This window comes from Mesoplodon densirostris, chromosome 7, assembly GCF_025265405.1.
Source record: "Mesoplodon densirostris isolate mMesDen1 chromosome 7, mMesDen1 primary haplotype, whole genome shotgun sequence".
In the NCBI taxonomy this organism is placed as follows: domain Eukaryota; kingdom Metazoa; phylum Chordata; class Mammalia; order Artiodactyla; family Ziphiidae; genus Mesoplodon; species Mesoplodon densirostris.
Window position 1 is genome coordinate 107261762 of NC_082667.1, and position 18334 is coordinate 107280095.

The window sequence follows — 18334 nt, forward strand, 5'->3', positions numbered from 1 at the left end:
CATTTGTATAGTTCTGGGTGTAATTTGGGAAGAGGTTTCTTCCCGTTGGCCTACAGATCCACTGAATGAGTCAAGCCTCGTAAATTTCCCTTACTCACATAATCCGTACGCTCTTTCTAGAAGAAGGTTCCCTTCCCATTCCATCTCAGGTTCCCTATCTGAACAGGTACCTTCAAGGTTCCTGTAAGAGCTGCCAGACCCAACTCCCATGTTGCTAAGTCAGATGGCTCGTCCCTAACCAGAATGAATATCCACTTAACCACCAGCTGTCAACTGCCTTGGCCAGGGAAGAGGATGGAGTCGGCCCACTCTGTGTGACATGACATACAAACTATTCATTAGAGGAAGGAGTCCCGAGGGATGGAGTCTACAGAGCCTCAGAAGAACTATGATGCACTTTTCTGTGCTAATGGGGGAAGGGAAGGAGAGAGGAGTGTGCTTTTCAGTTACAAGAGAGCCCACCCCCCAACTGCTCTACCTGTCAAGCAACAGGAATAGCTTCTATGAACAAAAGAAATCTGCTATGTGTGTAACAGTCCTGCAATGCATTTATTTCAGTTCTGTTCTTAGTTCCCCATCCTCTCAATTGCTGAAAAAAGAATGCTACCTGAAATGGTGTGGATTTTCAAAAACAGGTATTTTCTTCACCTGTGAAAATGGTCCCTTCCCCCTCTGAAGAAAGACAACTACTTTGTTCTCAAAAAACTAAAGTTGGTTCAGGCAAGTCTTTTTTCTGTGTGTTCTCATAGTAGGATATGCTGAGTACAGACAGATAGGTTGTCACTAACCACAGCTGATTTCTCTTATAAAAAGAAACCAATCTTCTTTCTAATTCATTCTTCTATGACCCCTAAATAGGTAAAAGAAAAACTAAGCAACCAGAATGTAGGGGCTGAGCTCAAACTAAGAACAAGAAGGTGAAGGAAGAATGTGTGCCAGGGATCAGGGGTTGAAGCCTAAGGAAGCAGGCCCACTGAACTGAAAACATCCTCCAGACAGCATCTCCTCCAAGGCACACAAAGATCGCACTCTTTACCCTCTTTTCACAGGCGGAATTCCACATTTCAGGTGAAGAGAGACAATCCAGAGCCCTACCGAGAATAATTTTAATAGAATATAAACCTCCAATGGCTGCAAAGAGTTAAAAACACAGAAAGTTGAGCTGAAGGATTACCCACATCCACCAAATAAAAGATTAGGCTACCAAACCCAGAGTTATCATCTCATGGCACATACATACCAAAGGAACACTGCAATTTAAAACCTTTGCCATTTGATAAGGTACAGAAACAGTAGAATTTGAGAAGACAAAAGAAAAAAAAAATCCAACCAATAAAATAGAATTTAGTCTGGGAATTCCCTGGCAGTCCAGTGGTTAGGACTCCTTGCTTTCACTGCTGAGGGCCCAGGTTCAATCCCTGGTAGGAGAACTAAGATCCTGAAAGCCACGTGGCTCAGCCAGAAAAAATATATAATTTAGTTGAAATAGCAAAAAGTGCCAAAAATTTATACTGAAAGAAATGTTAAATTATCAGATAGTGTCATGAAGAAAGACGGTAAATCATTGAGTCCTCTGTGAGGATCATAAATGTCGATAAAAAGAAAGGCACAAAAGATAGGAAAACCTGATGGTCTCTTTTGTCAAAGTTCCCATGTTATTAAAGACACTCACCCTTAACTCTGAAAAGCATTATTTATTGGAAAGAAATACTGAAGGAAGTCTTCTTAATTCCTGCATTTATGGTTCCCTTGCCCTCCAAAATATATCTCCCATCTCTCACAAATTCTTTATTCTGACTCTTGGAATGACCTGGATTCCTTGATCCAAGGCCAGGGCTTATATTTTCAATGGATACAGTTCCCAGAGGGCCCTGGAAGCAACATGAAACAACGTCACCCTATAGTTTCTTGTCAAGGGAGGGTGGCTAAAAAGTCAACAAATTGAGGTGCTTCATTTGACATCTTATCCTAACATCCAGTTCTTCAACAAAGCCTCATACAGGCCAGGAGGTAAGGCGTTCTTAGGTGAAATCAAACTTCCATGATATATCAGTTCACCAAAACTAACGGGTGATTCCAAGAAGTCTTTAAAGACTAATTACGCCAAGAAAGGAATCCACCTGCTCAAGACACGGCTTTCTCAGGAAGATGGAGCTATTTAATCTTGGCAAGGGCAGCTGCTCTTCTTTCTGTGTTCTGGAACAAGGCACGAATTAAAGCTTTTACTTCACTGGAAGAGAACGCAGCTGCCAAGGGCCCTTTTCCATCTGCCCACCTGCAAAATGAAAAACACAATTTCTATTTCCTATTAAGTATAAGCCAGATTTTTAAATTGTGTATTTGATCCCAAAAGTGTATTTGTTTAAAATGGAAATAAAACAAATTCTGGCATTCTTCCCCTTCTTTACGAATCTACCAGTCAGTATCTTTGACATCTTCTGCTTCTTGGCTGCATTTTGGTAACAGCATAGACAGACGAGAGACCAAGTTAGGAAGATAAAACTGTTCCCCCTCATTCTATACTCACTAAGCCCGTTATGACCACATCCTCACATGGTTATATAGAGTAACGGGATCTGTAACTACTTTAAAAAGTGAACCACAGGCAACACATTTTAACTGACAAAGGATACGTATAAAAAATACGTATGAAATCACAAACAACCCTGTAGAATAAAGGGTAAAAAATATGAATAGCTCAGAGATACAGAGAACAAACCAGTGGTTACCAGTGGGGAGAGGGAAGCAGGGAGGGGGAATTTAGAAGTAGGGGACTAAGAGTTACAAACTATGGTGTATAAAATAAGCCTCAAGGCTATATTGTACAACACAGGAAATATAGCCAATAATAACTATAAAGAGGGTATAACCTTTAAAAATTGTGAATCACTATATTGTATACCCGTAACTTAATAATATTGTGCATCAACTATACTTCAAAAAGAAAAACACAGAGTCCCAATATAAAAAAAATATAAACAGGCATTTTACAATAGAAGAAAAATGATCACTAAAAAGATGCTCAATGTCATTAGAATTTAGAGAAATATAAAGTAAAATGACAATGAGCTACCATTTCATAGCAACTAGACTAGCAAAAATTTTAAAGTCTGATAATACCAAATACTGGTGAAAATGTGAAGCAACAGGATAAACCATGAAATATGCATCTATAAAATAAATAAGTCACGGGCAGGGATGTAACATACACATGAGGAATATAGTCAATAATACTGTAACAACTTTGGTGATGGATGGTAACTGATCTTACTGCTGTGATCTTTTCATAATGTATAAAAATATCAAATCACTATGTTGTACACCTGAAACTAATATAATATTGTATGTTAATTATAACTCAGTTTTTTTAAAAAACTATGAAATGTTTATATAATGGAATATGATACAGCAGTGAAAATGAACTGCAGCTACAGATACCTTCACGAAAGAATTTTCTGAACAAAAGAAGCAAGTTATAGAAGACTCCATTTAGGGATATGTGCAAATGTGGTAAAACTATAAAGAAAAGCAAGGAGATAAATAACACAAAATTCAAGATAGTGGTTACCCCTCTGGTGAGGACGATTTGGAAAAGTGTACATAAGGGTCTTCAAAGGTAGTGGTAATATTTTTCTTAAGCTGAGCAATAGGTACATGAACATTTATTTCACTCTTTTTCTTTAAACTGTGAATATATGTTATATATACTGTACTCTTTCATATGTATATTTTATAATTTTTAAATGTTTAAACTACACAACTGGAGATAGTTTCCGTGGTAAAAAAATTTTTCTCAATTAGTTATTATCCTTATATTTACTGAAATAAAAAATCTTCTTAGGCAGAAGAAAAGAAGCTGAGATATATCAGTATTGTAATTTTTCTCATAACAAAGAATTAATGATCATTCTTGGGCTGCAAGAGGGCCCTTTAACAGCAGAAAGAAAAATTCTTATCTGCTGCCCTCTGGAGTCTTACCTGAAGACATAACTCACTAAGGACTTGTAAATAACAAATGAATAAATCAAATTTTATACTAAGTGTAGTTAGAGGTATTTTGATGTGATTTTTTTTTTCAAGCAAAAAATCTCATTTACCTTGTTTTAGAATGGATAGTATTTGCTGGGAACAACTCAGACACATCTAGGACAACTAGTCTAATGTAATTGGGCATCTATAATAAGCCAAGCCAAAGTAGATAGACAAGTAGCTATAGGGATGGATATGGACCTTAATGCCTATTCAGTGAGTTCCCTATACAAGGTATGCATGCTTGTTAAAAATATACCAAGACAATAATAAAAGCATCCAAGGATGTATAACTAGCCCACATCTATCCTGTTTTTGCACCGTATTAATGACCTTCACACACTCAGTATGATACGACATAGCAGACAATTACAGAGCACAGCAACATTAACTGATGGTACTGAGAGAAAACGTCATCTACTATATTTAAGAAAAGATGAATCTGTGTGGTGCTGAATCTCTAAAACTACTTTACTCCCTGTAGAAAAACTGCTGGTCAATCAAACAATGGTTTGATGCTGAATATTCTTACAGATAAAAGTCACTTCTCTGTTAACATATCAAAGCCAATCTTAAAATGCATCCACTGTTGATTAAAATGGGCAAAAATTTCCATCCAGGTGTCAGATGGTTGTACTCCTTGTAAGTGCAAGAAGTACAAGATCATACGTACAGCAGGACAAAACAACATTCTCAAGACCAAAATAATAGAAACAAGAAGTTTTTACGTTATCAAATATGAGAAAATGGTCATGAGATCCACACTATGATAGACCATGCAAAGACCCCACCTACTGCTACTCAATATGAAACTTTCCTGAGTAATATGCACTGCTCTCAATGGCACTAATACTCTTTTATAGCTGTGAAGAGATATATAAATCCTATCAAAGGATTTTACACACCGATCCCCAATTTCTTGCAGGCTGGCTTGTAACATTATCATCAATTCTTTGAATGGCATCCATTTTGGCACGTAGAGCGGAACCTCTTCTTGATATTTCTTGTTCTTGTTTTCTTCAGACAAAGGTGAAAATACTTGAGGTCCTTCATCCATCACTGTTTTGCATAAGGAATACAATCTATCACCATCTTCAGTAGAGATGTCCTGATTTTGCACAAAGGGAACACAACAGAACAGAATTGGGCCAGCTTAGTAGTAAGTAAAAAGCAGATCTTTGGTGTATACTATTCAGGGGGTCAACCACAGCAAGATGTTTTCCAACCAATTGAGCACACCTTACTAGACACTAGATTTCATCAGTCCTGACAATACTCCTAAAGTTAGAATGACACAAAATATGTTTCAACAGATTGTCAGTAATTTAGTTTGCCTGCATGAAAAAACCCATTTCTCCAATAGAATGTGGTGCAGTTTGCTGCAAAGCAGGGAGTGTTACCACAAGGGTTTAGCCAATCTATACTTTAGAGGTATCAGCTGGCAGAGTCCAGGCAACTTTCCTGTAGGGTCACACATATAGTCCCAACCTCACCAGTGTGTTGGTAAAGTGGTACCTGCACAAGGCTGCATTTCACTTTACTAAATTAAATTATTTAGTTCACGTACATGTTAAGTATCTATGACTTCACACTTTACATTTTGGGAGCACTGCCCCATTTCCAACTTCCTCATTCATAACTTACACAGATGCTAGATGGAGAAAAAGCATAATCCTACTTTCTTGTATAGGTATGAAAGATAGAGATTAGCAAGTCTCCAGCAAAACAGAATTAAGATAAAAGTGAAAAAAATAACAGTATGATGAGTTAGACATGAAACATGAACAATTTCTTCTACCATCTGTGTTGACTAAAAATGAGACTTCAGCATCACTTCCTTAGGAAAGTGACAATCTGGAACAAGAACTGCATCTCAAGGCTGGTGAGACATCTAATGGCCCTTACCTCTAGGGCAGTGATTCTGCCAATGATCTCAGAAATTGTTGTACTGAGTAAAGTCCCCATAGCCTTGCAATATATGTTCACTGGCAGGACATCCTGCCACACAATTCCAAGTCTCTTTAGTTGGTGCAGTACCTGTCAGAAGAATACAGATATTTACATGGAAGAGAGATTGTTACAACTCACAGTTTTCTAGATTTACATTTATTGTGTGCGTGCTTGTGTGTGTGTGTGTGTGTGTGTGTGTGTGTGTGTGTGAGAGAGAGAGAGAGACAGAAGAGGTGTTATATAACGGTGAGGTAAAGTAATCAAGAACATGTGCTTCTTGGGCTTCCCTGGTGGCGCAGTGGTTGAGAGTCCGCCTGCCGATGCAGGGGACATGGGTTCATGCCCCGGTCTGGGAAGATCCTACGTGCCGCGGAGTGGCTGGGCCCGTGAGCCATGGCCGCTGAGCCTGCGCATCCGGAGCCTATGCTCCGCGGCGGGATTGAATATTTCACCCTAGTGATATCTCTGCTAGATGAAAAACTGACTTATTCTGAGGATGGGAAAACTAGTAAAAAGATAAGTCACTTAGGAGAGAGAGGCATTTTTCTAAGATGAAAGCTAGTATTTCAAATTTCCCAAACCTAAGTTCATGGGTTAAATACTTGCTATGACAGACTTATTATTCCCATCACTAGTGGCTTGATGGGAAGATAGCTTCCTGTTGACTTGGTGGGGTAGGGGAAGGGAAAGATCGTAAACAAGACTGTAAAAGGCAGCCACATTTTCCAATGGGAGTTCTGGGGAATGAACTGAGCTACCTGTTACATACTCTTTGCTGCTTAAAAAACAAGGTGGGGAGCATCTAAAGGAAGAGTACAAATTCCACAGGGAACAACAGCCTCCCACCTGTCGGACTGCTTTACTTGCTGCAGAATAATTGTCCTCATCGTCCATGTTTGAAAAGTTTCTAGCACTTGATAATCTTTCCAGAAGTTCTCCTTTCTGTGCCCGCATTTGGGCCAAAAAACACTCTGTCCCTATAATAAGAAAAGAGAATAAAGAATTCTAAAAGTTGTTCAATTACACAATGCAAAACCAGGGTGGAAGAGGAGAGACAAGCATGAACCAAATATCTGATTTTGCCTATTTGAAAACAACTGCTTGTTAGATAACATCATAAGGTTGCCCTAAGGTTGCTAGAAACATCACTTCTAATACATTAGCCGGTCCCTCCAAGCCCACCCTCAGGATCGTAAGTCTTTTCCAACAGTTTGTCCAGAGTCAGATAAGAAAAACTGCTTATACAGTAGAAGCAACTGCTTATTTTTCTGATATATCTACACCACCTAAGGGAAAAGTCAGGAATTGAAAAGCTAAGTAAATCATATAGATTCTCTGCTTTTCTTAGGCTATCATTATTGACTTACCCCACATTTCTTTTGATTTTTAATAATCAGAAGTAAAGCTAAAGGAGGTAGAAGAGAAGGGAGCTAGTTTGAGGTTTTGCAAAAGAATAAGTACTGTCATTAGTGAGCTCTTACCAACAACGCTAACAGAATTGTCACACTGCATCTTAGTAAGTGTCATTCTACTGACATAACTCTGATTTGGTGAATCCACTGCACACCAGCAATGCAGTCTGGAACACTAATGTACCATGGAATCACGTCATGCAAAAGTAATGCTTTCAAAAGACTGCATTCACTTAATAAAACTAAATAACTGGGAACACCTACAAATTAAATGCCCTCCCACTTTCCAATACGGCTCAGGACCACCACCTAATTTCTAACTGCTGCATTCATAAATTACAAAGATACTAGTCTGATAAGCTGCATTATCAATATGCTTCCTAAATTTAAAGTATCAGTTACCAAGTCTCCTGAAGCCAGGTACAAGGTCCACAAAAGTAGTAGTGCCATCACACAGAATGGGGGCAAGACGTAATCTGAACTGATGCCCGAGGGTCAGCAAGTGGTGAGCAATATACATACAGTTGTTGAGGTGAATGGCAGCCAACTGGGGCAGTTTTTGAAGGTTCTCCCTAGGTCAGGAGGAAGCGTAGGAAAAGAAAGAAATCTCCTGTTATTGAGGTTGGGGTTGATGAAAAGCTACTCTTTTAATGTGTTTCTAGGTGTTAATCATTGTCTACTGTATAAATGCTGTACATAACAAGGCATAACCTCATCACTCCCACTCCCACTTAGTCACTGAGGTTGTTCTGCCTGCATGGGACCCTATCCTTTAAAACTATCCTAGTGATTAACAAAAAAGAACAAGGGAATCAAGATGTTTACCTGTGTCAACTCTTTATACTAGAAACCTGGCATAGCTGTACATAATAATTCCCTTGAAATCTAACACTGGTAAGTCTGTGGAAATACAGGTTTGCTTCCCCTTTCTCCAAATTCCCATTTCATTTGTATAATGAAGCACTCAACTATTTTCTAATTCACTAGTTTTCAAAGCTGGCTACGGATTAGGGTCACCTGAGAAATTTTAACATAGAGACGCTTAGACTTCACCCCAAACAAATTATATCACAACCTCTGAGCGAAGCCAGGGCATTTATATGTTTTTAAATCTTCCCATGTGATTTTAAATTTTCATAAAAGATTGAAAATCACTGCTCTAATTCTTCTGCACATATTAGTCTACCTACCCAGCTTGGGAAGAGATCTTGTCTTATACCTCTGCTACATATCCACTAGCAGTCATTCAATTAATACTTCCTAGTTTGCTGATTCAATGTCAGGCTAGAATATACAAAATTGGAATTTTAGTAACCAATTATCTTTGGTGGGAATATAAAATTACTGGTTTTAACCTGACTCACAAACATTTTAGACCTACAATATTACACAGAAGTCAGACACAGTGGCACATACTTGTGATATGTTGGCACAACATCATGGAACAAATGGAAGATATTCCTCACTGAGTAGAAAAGTTGAACAGCACTAAAAGGAAAACACAGTTTCAACAGAAATGCAGAAGGATATATTGGCAGTGAGAAAAAAAATTCAAACTCAGTGCACCTGAAGGGAGAGTCAGCAGCTAAAACTACAGCTGGAGAGAACAGCTGCCTTGGTCACTGCTGAGAACACCATTGCTCTAGATGGCATAGATTCTCAGCCGGTATTCACTAACTAGACTACAGGTCTAAAAACCTGGACCCATTAATAATATTAAGAATAGCAGCATTCAACCCAAAGCCTCTATTCCATTTATCAGTTTGTGTTCTGCCAGTACCCAGAGTACCCCTTCAGTGACAAATGGAGCTAAGCCTCGAGCAAATGTCACCTCCTCACTGACACACTGTGCAAAGGGCAAGGTATCAATAAAGGCACTCACTGGTACTGTCGGAACCAGACTGCCTTTCAGCCTCCACCTTCCCTCCTTCTCACCCCAATGCAAGGAGATGAATCAACATTTCTGGGATAGAATCCAACCTCAAGTTTTCTTGCCCTTTAAATCTGGTCTTAGAACACCTAAAGATCATGATTAAAAAGCACTTAGGAAGAGCAAATATAAGGTTTGTGTAGCTTACTTCTACATAAGAATATCTTAAACTATGTACCTTGAATACATCACAGGAATTCCACAAATAATTTTGAAAAATTAGTCATGGTCACTATACCCCAAAACACTGTTACCACTTGATTACTATGATACCTGACTAAATTATTTCATGTTATTTTTGTTGCATGTGTTGCTGTTTGAAGTTTGATAATAGGAAAAGTGAGTTGTTGTAATGTAGTTGTGTTTTTGTTTATCCTGTTAAAACTATTTTTTTGGTGGGAAGAATGTCTATAGACATTCAGTATATGAAAATATTGTTTGGTATTCTCTTAGAAAAAATTGCCTTGCATCCCTAACTTCTGGTCTGGTACATTTCAAGTGAATGCCATGTAATGAAATAGTCACTCCTATATTATTCTGCCAAAGGAGTGCATAATTCCTTTTATGTGTATTTTTCTTCCTACTTAGATTTAAAACTGGATGGACTTGTGAATATAATGATTCATTAAAGTCATGGAAGTATCTTAGTGAACATGTTCTTTCTAGAGCAGAATGAAATAAAGGGGTTAGTTTGTACACGGAGATAAAAACGGAAACTCCAGAAGCCCATAGGAAGACGCAATTTAAGTCAAGCCCTAACTGAAACTGTTTTCTACTATGAGGATGAAAAGTAAAAATACTACTGCACACAGATCCAAACTAAAGAGGCTTTTGTAAATCTGCTCTATAATCAACTTGGGCTACTGGCTACCATTTTCTCCTCAATTTATAAAGTTTAGGAGTATGGGAAGAGCCTACTAAACAAAAAGAGATTCAGTACAAAGGTGCAAGTATATGGATTGAGTTTGGGTACCTTGAATACAATACTGATTAGAAGAAATCTTCTTGAAAGGGAGAAATCAGAACTTTGGTGCATTCCATTCTTTTCCTTCTACCTTTGGCTGCCCAACAAACTATTATTGCTTTAAAATTAACACTTAAAATGTAAATTAATTAGGGCCTAGATTTCAAAAGGTAAAATGAATGTTAAGCTACAGGGCCAGAGCATGCTGAAACAGATGGTACAACTATCACTAAGACCACCACCACCAATACTGATAAACATCTGAGTATTAATTATTTCCCAGGTAGCATTCTAAGTTCTTCACAAGCACTTTCTCATGTAATATCATCGAAGTCAAATAAAGTTAAAAGTAAACAAAAATTAAAGGGCTTTTTGTTAAAAAGTGATTAACAATTTTTAATGTCAAACCCATTTGTCCATACATACAATGCTTTTATTTCTCATACCTTGTTGTAAGATTGTATGTTATTGTAAATAAAAGTTAATTGTCAATACATACCTGTGTACTATACTTTTCTCTTGGGAAAGAAATATTAACTAACAAGATAAGAAAACCCAAAGAATTCCAGTTAATTTTCTTAATAAATGTCTAGTTTAGATATACATTTAACCAAGTCATTGCCATTTTCAGAGGACTCAGAACTCGTACCATTGATCGCTGCTAGTTGTTGCCTCCAGTAAAGTCTGATAGGCGAGTTCCATTAATTTCTTCACAGATTCACTGATGCGGCATGTGGGCAAAGAAAAGGAATGTTGGTCCAACGTATTTTCAGGCTCTAAATTCATCACTTCGTTGTATGGAGTTGTGGACACTTTCTGTACTTGGAGCTTGTCCTCCTCAGCAGGACTAGGTAAATCTGGCACACTTATCTTAGAAGCAGGAGTAATCTAAGAGTCAAATACAGAAACAAAGAAAAGGCATTGTCCTCAGAATAATCCAAATGCAAGCATACAGTGAGGAATAAGATACCAGTTGCTTCCATGATGATTAAGCTGTGGATCTACAGAATAATTAAAAGATTTGAGTAAACATGGCAGGACTTTAATGACTACTCAATCCTGGGTGAAAGCACATCATAAGAAATAAGCAATCCCTTTACTGTGCCATTCTTCTAGTTCTTCTGTGCACTCTCACTCTTGGTGGAAACAGCAAAGCTGTGAAACTGGCCCAAGATTTTAGGTAAATGAAAGGACCTTCAAAAATCCTCCTTCTCAGGTTAGACTATTAGATTAACACACACCAGTATGACTTGTGTTCCACTGTCATTAAACAAATCATTTCCCACCAGAAACACGTGTTGGCTTACTCAAAGAAACAACACATTCAGGCTAGCTTACACTGCTCTTAAAAACAAAATTCCAAACAAAAACCAAAAAAGCTTCCCTAACATTTACACAGAATGAAAATTCCCAGACTTGGTCAAGACTAAAGGAAAGAACACTAGGCTTCTAGTTTGGAAACATCAGTGATATTTTCTACCCGAACTTTTAACGAAGTCACTTAACCTCTCTTGACCTCAACTTTCTCATTGTAATATGACGAAACTGCACTACAATAATGGTTTTCAAACCTTGCTTCTCAAAGATGCCTCAGGGGCCAACAAAAGGAGAGATTAAGCAGGTGGAAGCAGCAGGTTCCTACTGCAAGAAGAGCAGCTCTGCTCTGCACATACTGGACCTCTATGGAAAATTTCTGACAGAAGAAGCTCCAAGTCTAATAAAAATGTTTAAGTCATCAGACTTGCCATCTGTAAAATGGTATAATAATGTCTACTTCATAGGGCTGTTATGACATTAAATGAGAATACAAACATCACAACTGGGAGAGGTGCTACTGGCATCTAGTGGGTAGAGATTAGGGATGCTACTAAACATCCTACGGGACAGGCCCCCAGAGCAAAGAATTATCTGGCCGCAAATGTCGACAGTGGCACTGCTGAGAAACTCTGATCTAGAGGAAGCTACATCATTAGGATTTGGGTACTTGGGGGGAAAATACAGTCTTATAAAATGTCAGAACTAGTTGAATAGGGAGCTCAGAGATTATCTAGTTCAATTCTGTCATATTACAGAAGAGGAAAATGAGGTCCAACAAGGTTAAAAGATTTAGCCCAGAGTCACAAAGTGACCTAGTAACAATCCTATTTATAACAAGGAGTTATAACAGAGTTAATGGGATATATATTAATTCATTTACCATATTTACTAAGTACATAGTAGTATGCACCAGGTATTTTCTTGATGCTACAGATACAACAGTAAACCAAACAGTAAAGAACAAAACAAACAGGAAAAAAAAAAAAAAAAACCCTGCCCTCATAGAGCTTATTTTCTAGAGGGGAAAAACAATAAATAATTCATATAGAATATTTACTGATAATAAGTGATATGAAGAAAAATAAAGCAAGGAAAGAGTACAGGAAAGAGCGGGAGGTCACAATCTTACAAGAGTGGTCAGGAAAGGGAGCACGTCTGTGGTAATGTTCCAAGCAGGGGGAAAAAGAGGTTCAAAAGTCCTGCAGCCGAGTCGGCCTGGCAAATGAGCAGAGTGACTGAAGAGGAATGCAACAGGAGACGGAGTCAGAGGCAACAAGGGGACAGTTCACAGGAGGCCGTGCAGGCCACTGCAAGGCTACTGGGTCTTTCTCTGAATGAGACGGGAAGCCACTGGATTCTGTGCACAAGAGTGACATAAGTGATATTCATGTGAAAGAAACCTGCAGCCCAGTTCCCGGGACTGAGTGCATTTCGGCTCCCTTAACAAGCCAAGATTACATCAAAATGTGCTAATATCTGTGCACCTCAAATGGCTAATTTAATATTTTACTGAAGTGGACACTATAACAGGGTACCTACCCCCAGGAAAACAGGGGATGACAGAAAGGAGAGAGGGAGGAAGAGCGCAGTCCTCTCAGCGATAACAGATAAATGGCTGAGGAATTTTCTATTAAGGGATTACTTTAGTGTATGTCTTCTTTTAATCTAAGTAACACCTTACATTTGTCAAATATTATTTTATATATGTAAGATGTTAAAAAAAATACACAGAATTATCTAAGGTCAAAGGAGTAAATTACCCTCAATGCAAATTAATTTGTCCATGGATTTGACAGATAATTGTTTATACCATACAAAGATCACATCTTTTTATTTGTTTTTATTAACTTCAAAACTAGCACCTCTATTAGCGTAAGCAATAAAGTCAACATTTCACAACAGGATACAATCTCTGGATATAACAATACCTGTTACGAAATTGTGTACTAAAAATTCAAGTGATAAAGTTGAGAAAACTCTATGGGTTGATATACTCTCTGATTTCAACAACAGTAATCTATTACATTCACGTAGGCTTTTTAAATTTATACAATGCGTTTATGTGCATTATCTCATCTGGACCCCACAATACCCTATTAAAGAGGTAGGAATTAGGACCCCTTTAAAGATGAGACAACTAATGTTTAAGAAGATTAATAACTCGCCTCAATGAGCTCAGCAACTGTCAGTGCTCTTTCACTCTACCATAATCATCGCAAAAATGAGCTGCTTCCTAATACAAGGTAACACCCTGTAACCCCCCAATACCTTCACAGTGTTGTGAATTTCAGAGGTCATTAGGTTTCTAGCTGCCACAATCACATCCTGACACTTCTTGTTAGCAAAATGAGAATTGATGTTACGGGCATATTTCAGCAAATCAGTAGTATTTCCTTTTAAAAACCTCATCTCCTTTAAGGCATTTTCAAATTCTTCAGTGGACTGTATGACCTGAGAAAGAAACGCAAGAGAAAAAAAAGGAAAAGAATCAAATACATATGTTCCTTTCCAATACTAAAATTTCAAATCCAATGTATAGGAAAGAACAAGGACCAGCTGGTCACTTAAGTTTTAGAAAAGACCATCAGTTACTAGGTATAAAAATATTATTCATTTTTTCTAGCCTTAAATTCATTAGGAAGAGCATCTTCATTAGAAGTTTTTGACTCTGCTTAGTAAAGGTGCAAACATTTTTAAATAAATAGACAGCAGGTCCCCCCTTATCCTCAGCTTCAGTTACCCACAGTCAACCATGGTCTGAAAATATTAAATGGAAAATTCCAGAAACAAACAATTCCTAAGTTTTAAACTGTGGGCTGTTCTGAGTAGCATGATGAAATATTGCGCCATCCTGCTCTGTCTTGCCCAGGATATGAATCGTCCTTTTGTCCAGCATATCCATGCTATATACACTACCTGCCCATTAGTATAGGAAAAAACATAGTACATATGTGGTTCAGTACTATCCACAGGTTCAGGCCTTCGCTGGGGGAACTGGAACGTAGCCCCAGAGATAAAGGGGGACTACTGTGCTTACTGTAGTGTTCGAGGAAACACTAAAAAGAAGCCAAAAAGTAAAGCGTCACATAATAGCTACTATAGCTGACACAAATAGAAAAACAGCTGTTTTTCAAAAGTATCTTACTAAAGAAAACGTACTTAATAACAAAACATACTTCCCCACCCAATCAAAAGGTAGGAAGCCAAAAGAGACATGAAGTCAGAGGGAATTTGCCTCCACACTTTATGAATAATTTTCTTAAAGATGTCACTAAAGAACAAAAGATCTCCAAGGTAAACAAAGGACACCAACAGGAACCTACGGTCTCTTCAAATCTTCTGTGACACCTCTGCTCTTACCTCTTCATACTGCTGTAACTTGCTGCTATTTGTTGGGATAGAATAAACCAAACAATTTTTAATGAGGCACTTGGACAAGTCCTCCCAGATCATGTCACCAAGCATCTCAGCCAATACGATCTCAGATGTTTTTTCATTTTCTACGTCAGCATCAAGAGGCAAATCTGAATTCAAAAGAAAAAGTTTTAAACAAGAAACTCTTCACAGTCTGGACATATTCTCAAATTCCCTAGTTTTCTAGAATTCTTTAATTTTAAGATGACAGGGAAGAAAACAGCATGAATAATTCTATAGCTATCTCAACAGACTACATGGGAAAAGCATGACACACAATTATTATTTTATTTTCACTGCTCAAATGAATCATCTGCACTGTATGACTGCCTGTTCTCTATAAGGTATTAAGCCATCTACATTATAATCATCTACTGCTAATCTACAGATCTGATTATATGAAGCACTCAGAAGTTCTGCATACCAAGTTAAAACTAATTTAGAATAAAGTCCAAGTTCTCCAATAATAAATACACTTTTTTTCATCTCTGCAAAGGATCTGAGTGTTTATCCTAAGTAAAATATCAATAAACACCTTACATTATAGCATAATATCTAGCCTACCAAACAGAATACTTCAGTATCTCTTCCACGGTATATTTTATGGTGGCATTTTCTAACACATTTTGAGGGAGTTATATTTAGAATATACCATTAATTAACTAAACAATATATAAGAACCTTAAAAGAAAGTGACCATATTACCTCACAGCCTTGAGATATCTTACAATATCTGAAGTCTAGGCCTGCACTGTCCGATATGATAGCAACCAGCCACATTTTGCTACTGAGCACTTGAAATGGGGCTGGTGTGACTGACGAACTCATTTTTTTTTTAATTTTAAGCAATTTCAAATTGAGTTTAAAAATGGAAGCAAGGGTGTGTGGTTATAATGGGTAGCACAAGGGAGCCTTGTGGTGATAGAACAGTTCTATATCTTGATTGTGGTGGTAGTTACATGAATCTACACATGTAAGAAAATTGCACAACTATTCACACACACAAATGAGTGCAAGTAAAACTGGAGAAATCTGAATAAGCTCTGTGAATCATAACAAAGTCCATTTCCTGGTTCTGATACTATACTATGGTTACACAGGATGCTAACATTGGGGAAAACAGGGTGAAGAGTACATGGGACCTCTGTACGTTTTCTGAATTAAAATTTTAAACTAAAAAAAAAAAGAGGAAGTAGCGTAAAATACTTTTCTGTTAAACACAATTTTGTTGCTTTGAAAAGACTATGCCTCACTTTAACCATCGCATCATGTAAGCTATTATGTGTACTGTAGTGCTCACATCAGGCATGTGTATCACTTCTAGTATTTCATATAAACACACCTTCGATGTAGTCAGTGTAAACAGATTCATTCCACTCGAATGACTTTGTTTTCCTATGCACCAATGTAACATTGTAACGCATTTATTTGAATATTTTGCACATACAGCACAGGTTACAGTGATACCTATAATAAACTGAAAACGGAAGTAAAATTGAAATGCTTATTATTTTCACTATGATATATTTTTCTAGCTTACGAAAATGACTATAAACAAACTTTTAAATTTAAAACTAAGGTACACTATTGATGCAGAATCAAGTGAAGGTGCAGAATCTAGAAGAACTGGTAGAACAGTAAAGGATAATACAGACTGGAAGAAAATATGCCACAAAGTTGACAATAAATGGCAGCTGCAGCTTGCTAAAACACAGCAAAACAACACTTTTCTTGCTGTGCCAAAAAATTTTTAAGATGATAAAGCAGACAATATTAAGAGAAATTTCAACAAATACATTAGGAATTTGTCAAGTTTCCTCTCAAAGAAGAATTGACAAAATTAGTCACCTGAAATTACAATTAAATGTCCAACCAAAAATGTGATTTTAAGGGGATCTGAGCTTGTAAATTTAGCTAGCGATAAAATGACTTGGTAAAATCATTCCATACATTTTCTCTGCATGTACATTTTGGTAGCAAATTTATGCTGGTTTTTAAAAAATTAATTAGGGCACTTATCCATCTTTTGCTATTGACCAAAAGAGCTTGATTATCAAAGGGATTATCTGTAATTTGAAGAGTACCTAGAATGTAGCCACAAACCGTATGTGCCAGATGGTGGCCTTTTTAATGGAAAATCTAACAACCTTTCAAATTTCTTCTACAACTACTTGTATGTTCAGAGTATCTATTTCTTGGTAAATTTTAGTGATGTATACTTTCTAGAAAATCATTCGTGGCAAAAGCAAAATATGCTTGTTGTGACAAAGCCAACACACCACTGAAGTTTACAAAGAAAAAGCCTGATTTTCCTCTCCATACCCACAAGCTTCTCTCTCTCTCTGTGTCCAAGTAACCAGAGTTAAGAGTTTGGTTTGTATTCTTCCACCCTCACATTAATAATACACACACACATGCACGCACACAGACACATGATATAGACTAAACTGTGTCCCCCACAATTCATATGTTGAAGTCCCCAGTGTGACTGCACTCGGAGACAGGGCTTGCCTTTACATAGGTCATAACGGTGGAGCCCTAATCCACTATGACTAGTGTCCTTTTAAGAAAAGGAGAGACACCAGAGATGAGCATGCAGAGAGGAAAGGCCATGTGAGGACAGTAAGAAGGCTGTCTGCAAGGCAAGAAGACAGGGCTCAGGAGAAACCAAATCTACTAACACCTTGATCTTGGACTTCCAGCCTCCAAAACTGTGAGAGAATAAATTTCTATTGTTTAAGCCACACAGCCTGTGGAATTTTGTTATGGAAGCCCTAGCAAACTAATATAACATTCATATAAGGGGCTACTTCCTTTTTTATAAAATAGGTTCATGCCATAGATTTTACACGTAACTTTTTTATCCCTTAAAAGTAGATGGTGGCCATCTCTGAGGTCACTATATCTAGCTCCACTTCAGTTCTTTTCAATAGCTGCACCATTCTTCAAATGATGCACATTCCAGTATGCAAGTATATACAGTACTCATACATGCAAACATACACACTGTTGATATCACATAGTAAGGATTAAAAAGTGGGATACCTGGGTCAAAGCGATGTATATTTTAGCATAACTATAGAGCTGCAGATTACTTTCTAAAAAACTCACAAAAGCGATGAAGGAGACTACCCTTCCATTTTCTTACCGAAAGTGTTTCACACAGATCTTTGAATTCTGTCAACCCTAGGAGTGAAAAGTTCTACTTTGATGGTGTGATTTCCATTCCACTATTAGGGAGATTAAGCAATACATATTTTTATGTTTATTAACAACTTGCACCTTTTCTTCCATAAACTGCCTATTCATATTTTTTAC

General features: G+C 37.5%; 1 protein-coding gene across 1 annotated transcript in view; it reads right to left on the reverse strand.

The window, feature by feature from the left end:
* Positions 1-1679: 1679 nt before the first annotated feature.
* ZW10 (zw10 kinetochore protein) overlaps positions 1680-18334 on the reverse strand; it is a 32447-nt gene continuing 15792 nt past the window's right edge. Inside the window, exons 8-16 of the mRNA XM_060104776.1 lie at positions 14963-15126; positions 13871-14053; positions 10935-11173; positions 8808-8879; positions 7794-7963; positions 6826-6956; positions 5935-6066; positions 4935-5137; positions 1680-2275 (exon numbers count right to left, since the gene is read on the reverse strand). Of these exons, the coding sequence (XP_059960759.1) occupies positions 2155-2275; positions 4935-5137; positions 5935-6066; positions 6826-6956; positions 7794-7963; positions 8808-8879; positions 10935-11173; positions 13871-14053; positions 14963-15126 (1415 nt within the window). The 3' untranslated portion in view covers positions 1680-2154. The remainder of the gene's footprint in view (positions 2276-4934; positions 5138-5934; positions 6067-6825; positions 6957-7793; positions 7964-8807; positions 8880-10934; positions 11174-13870; positions 14054-14962; positions 15127-18334) is intronic.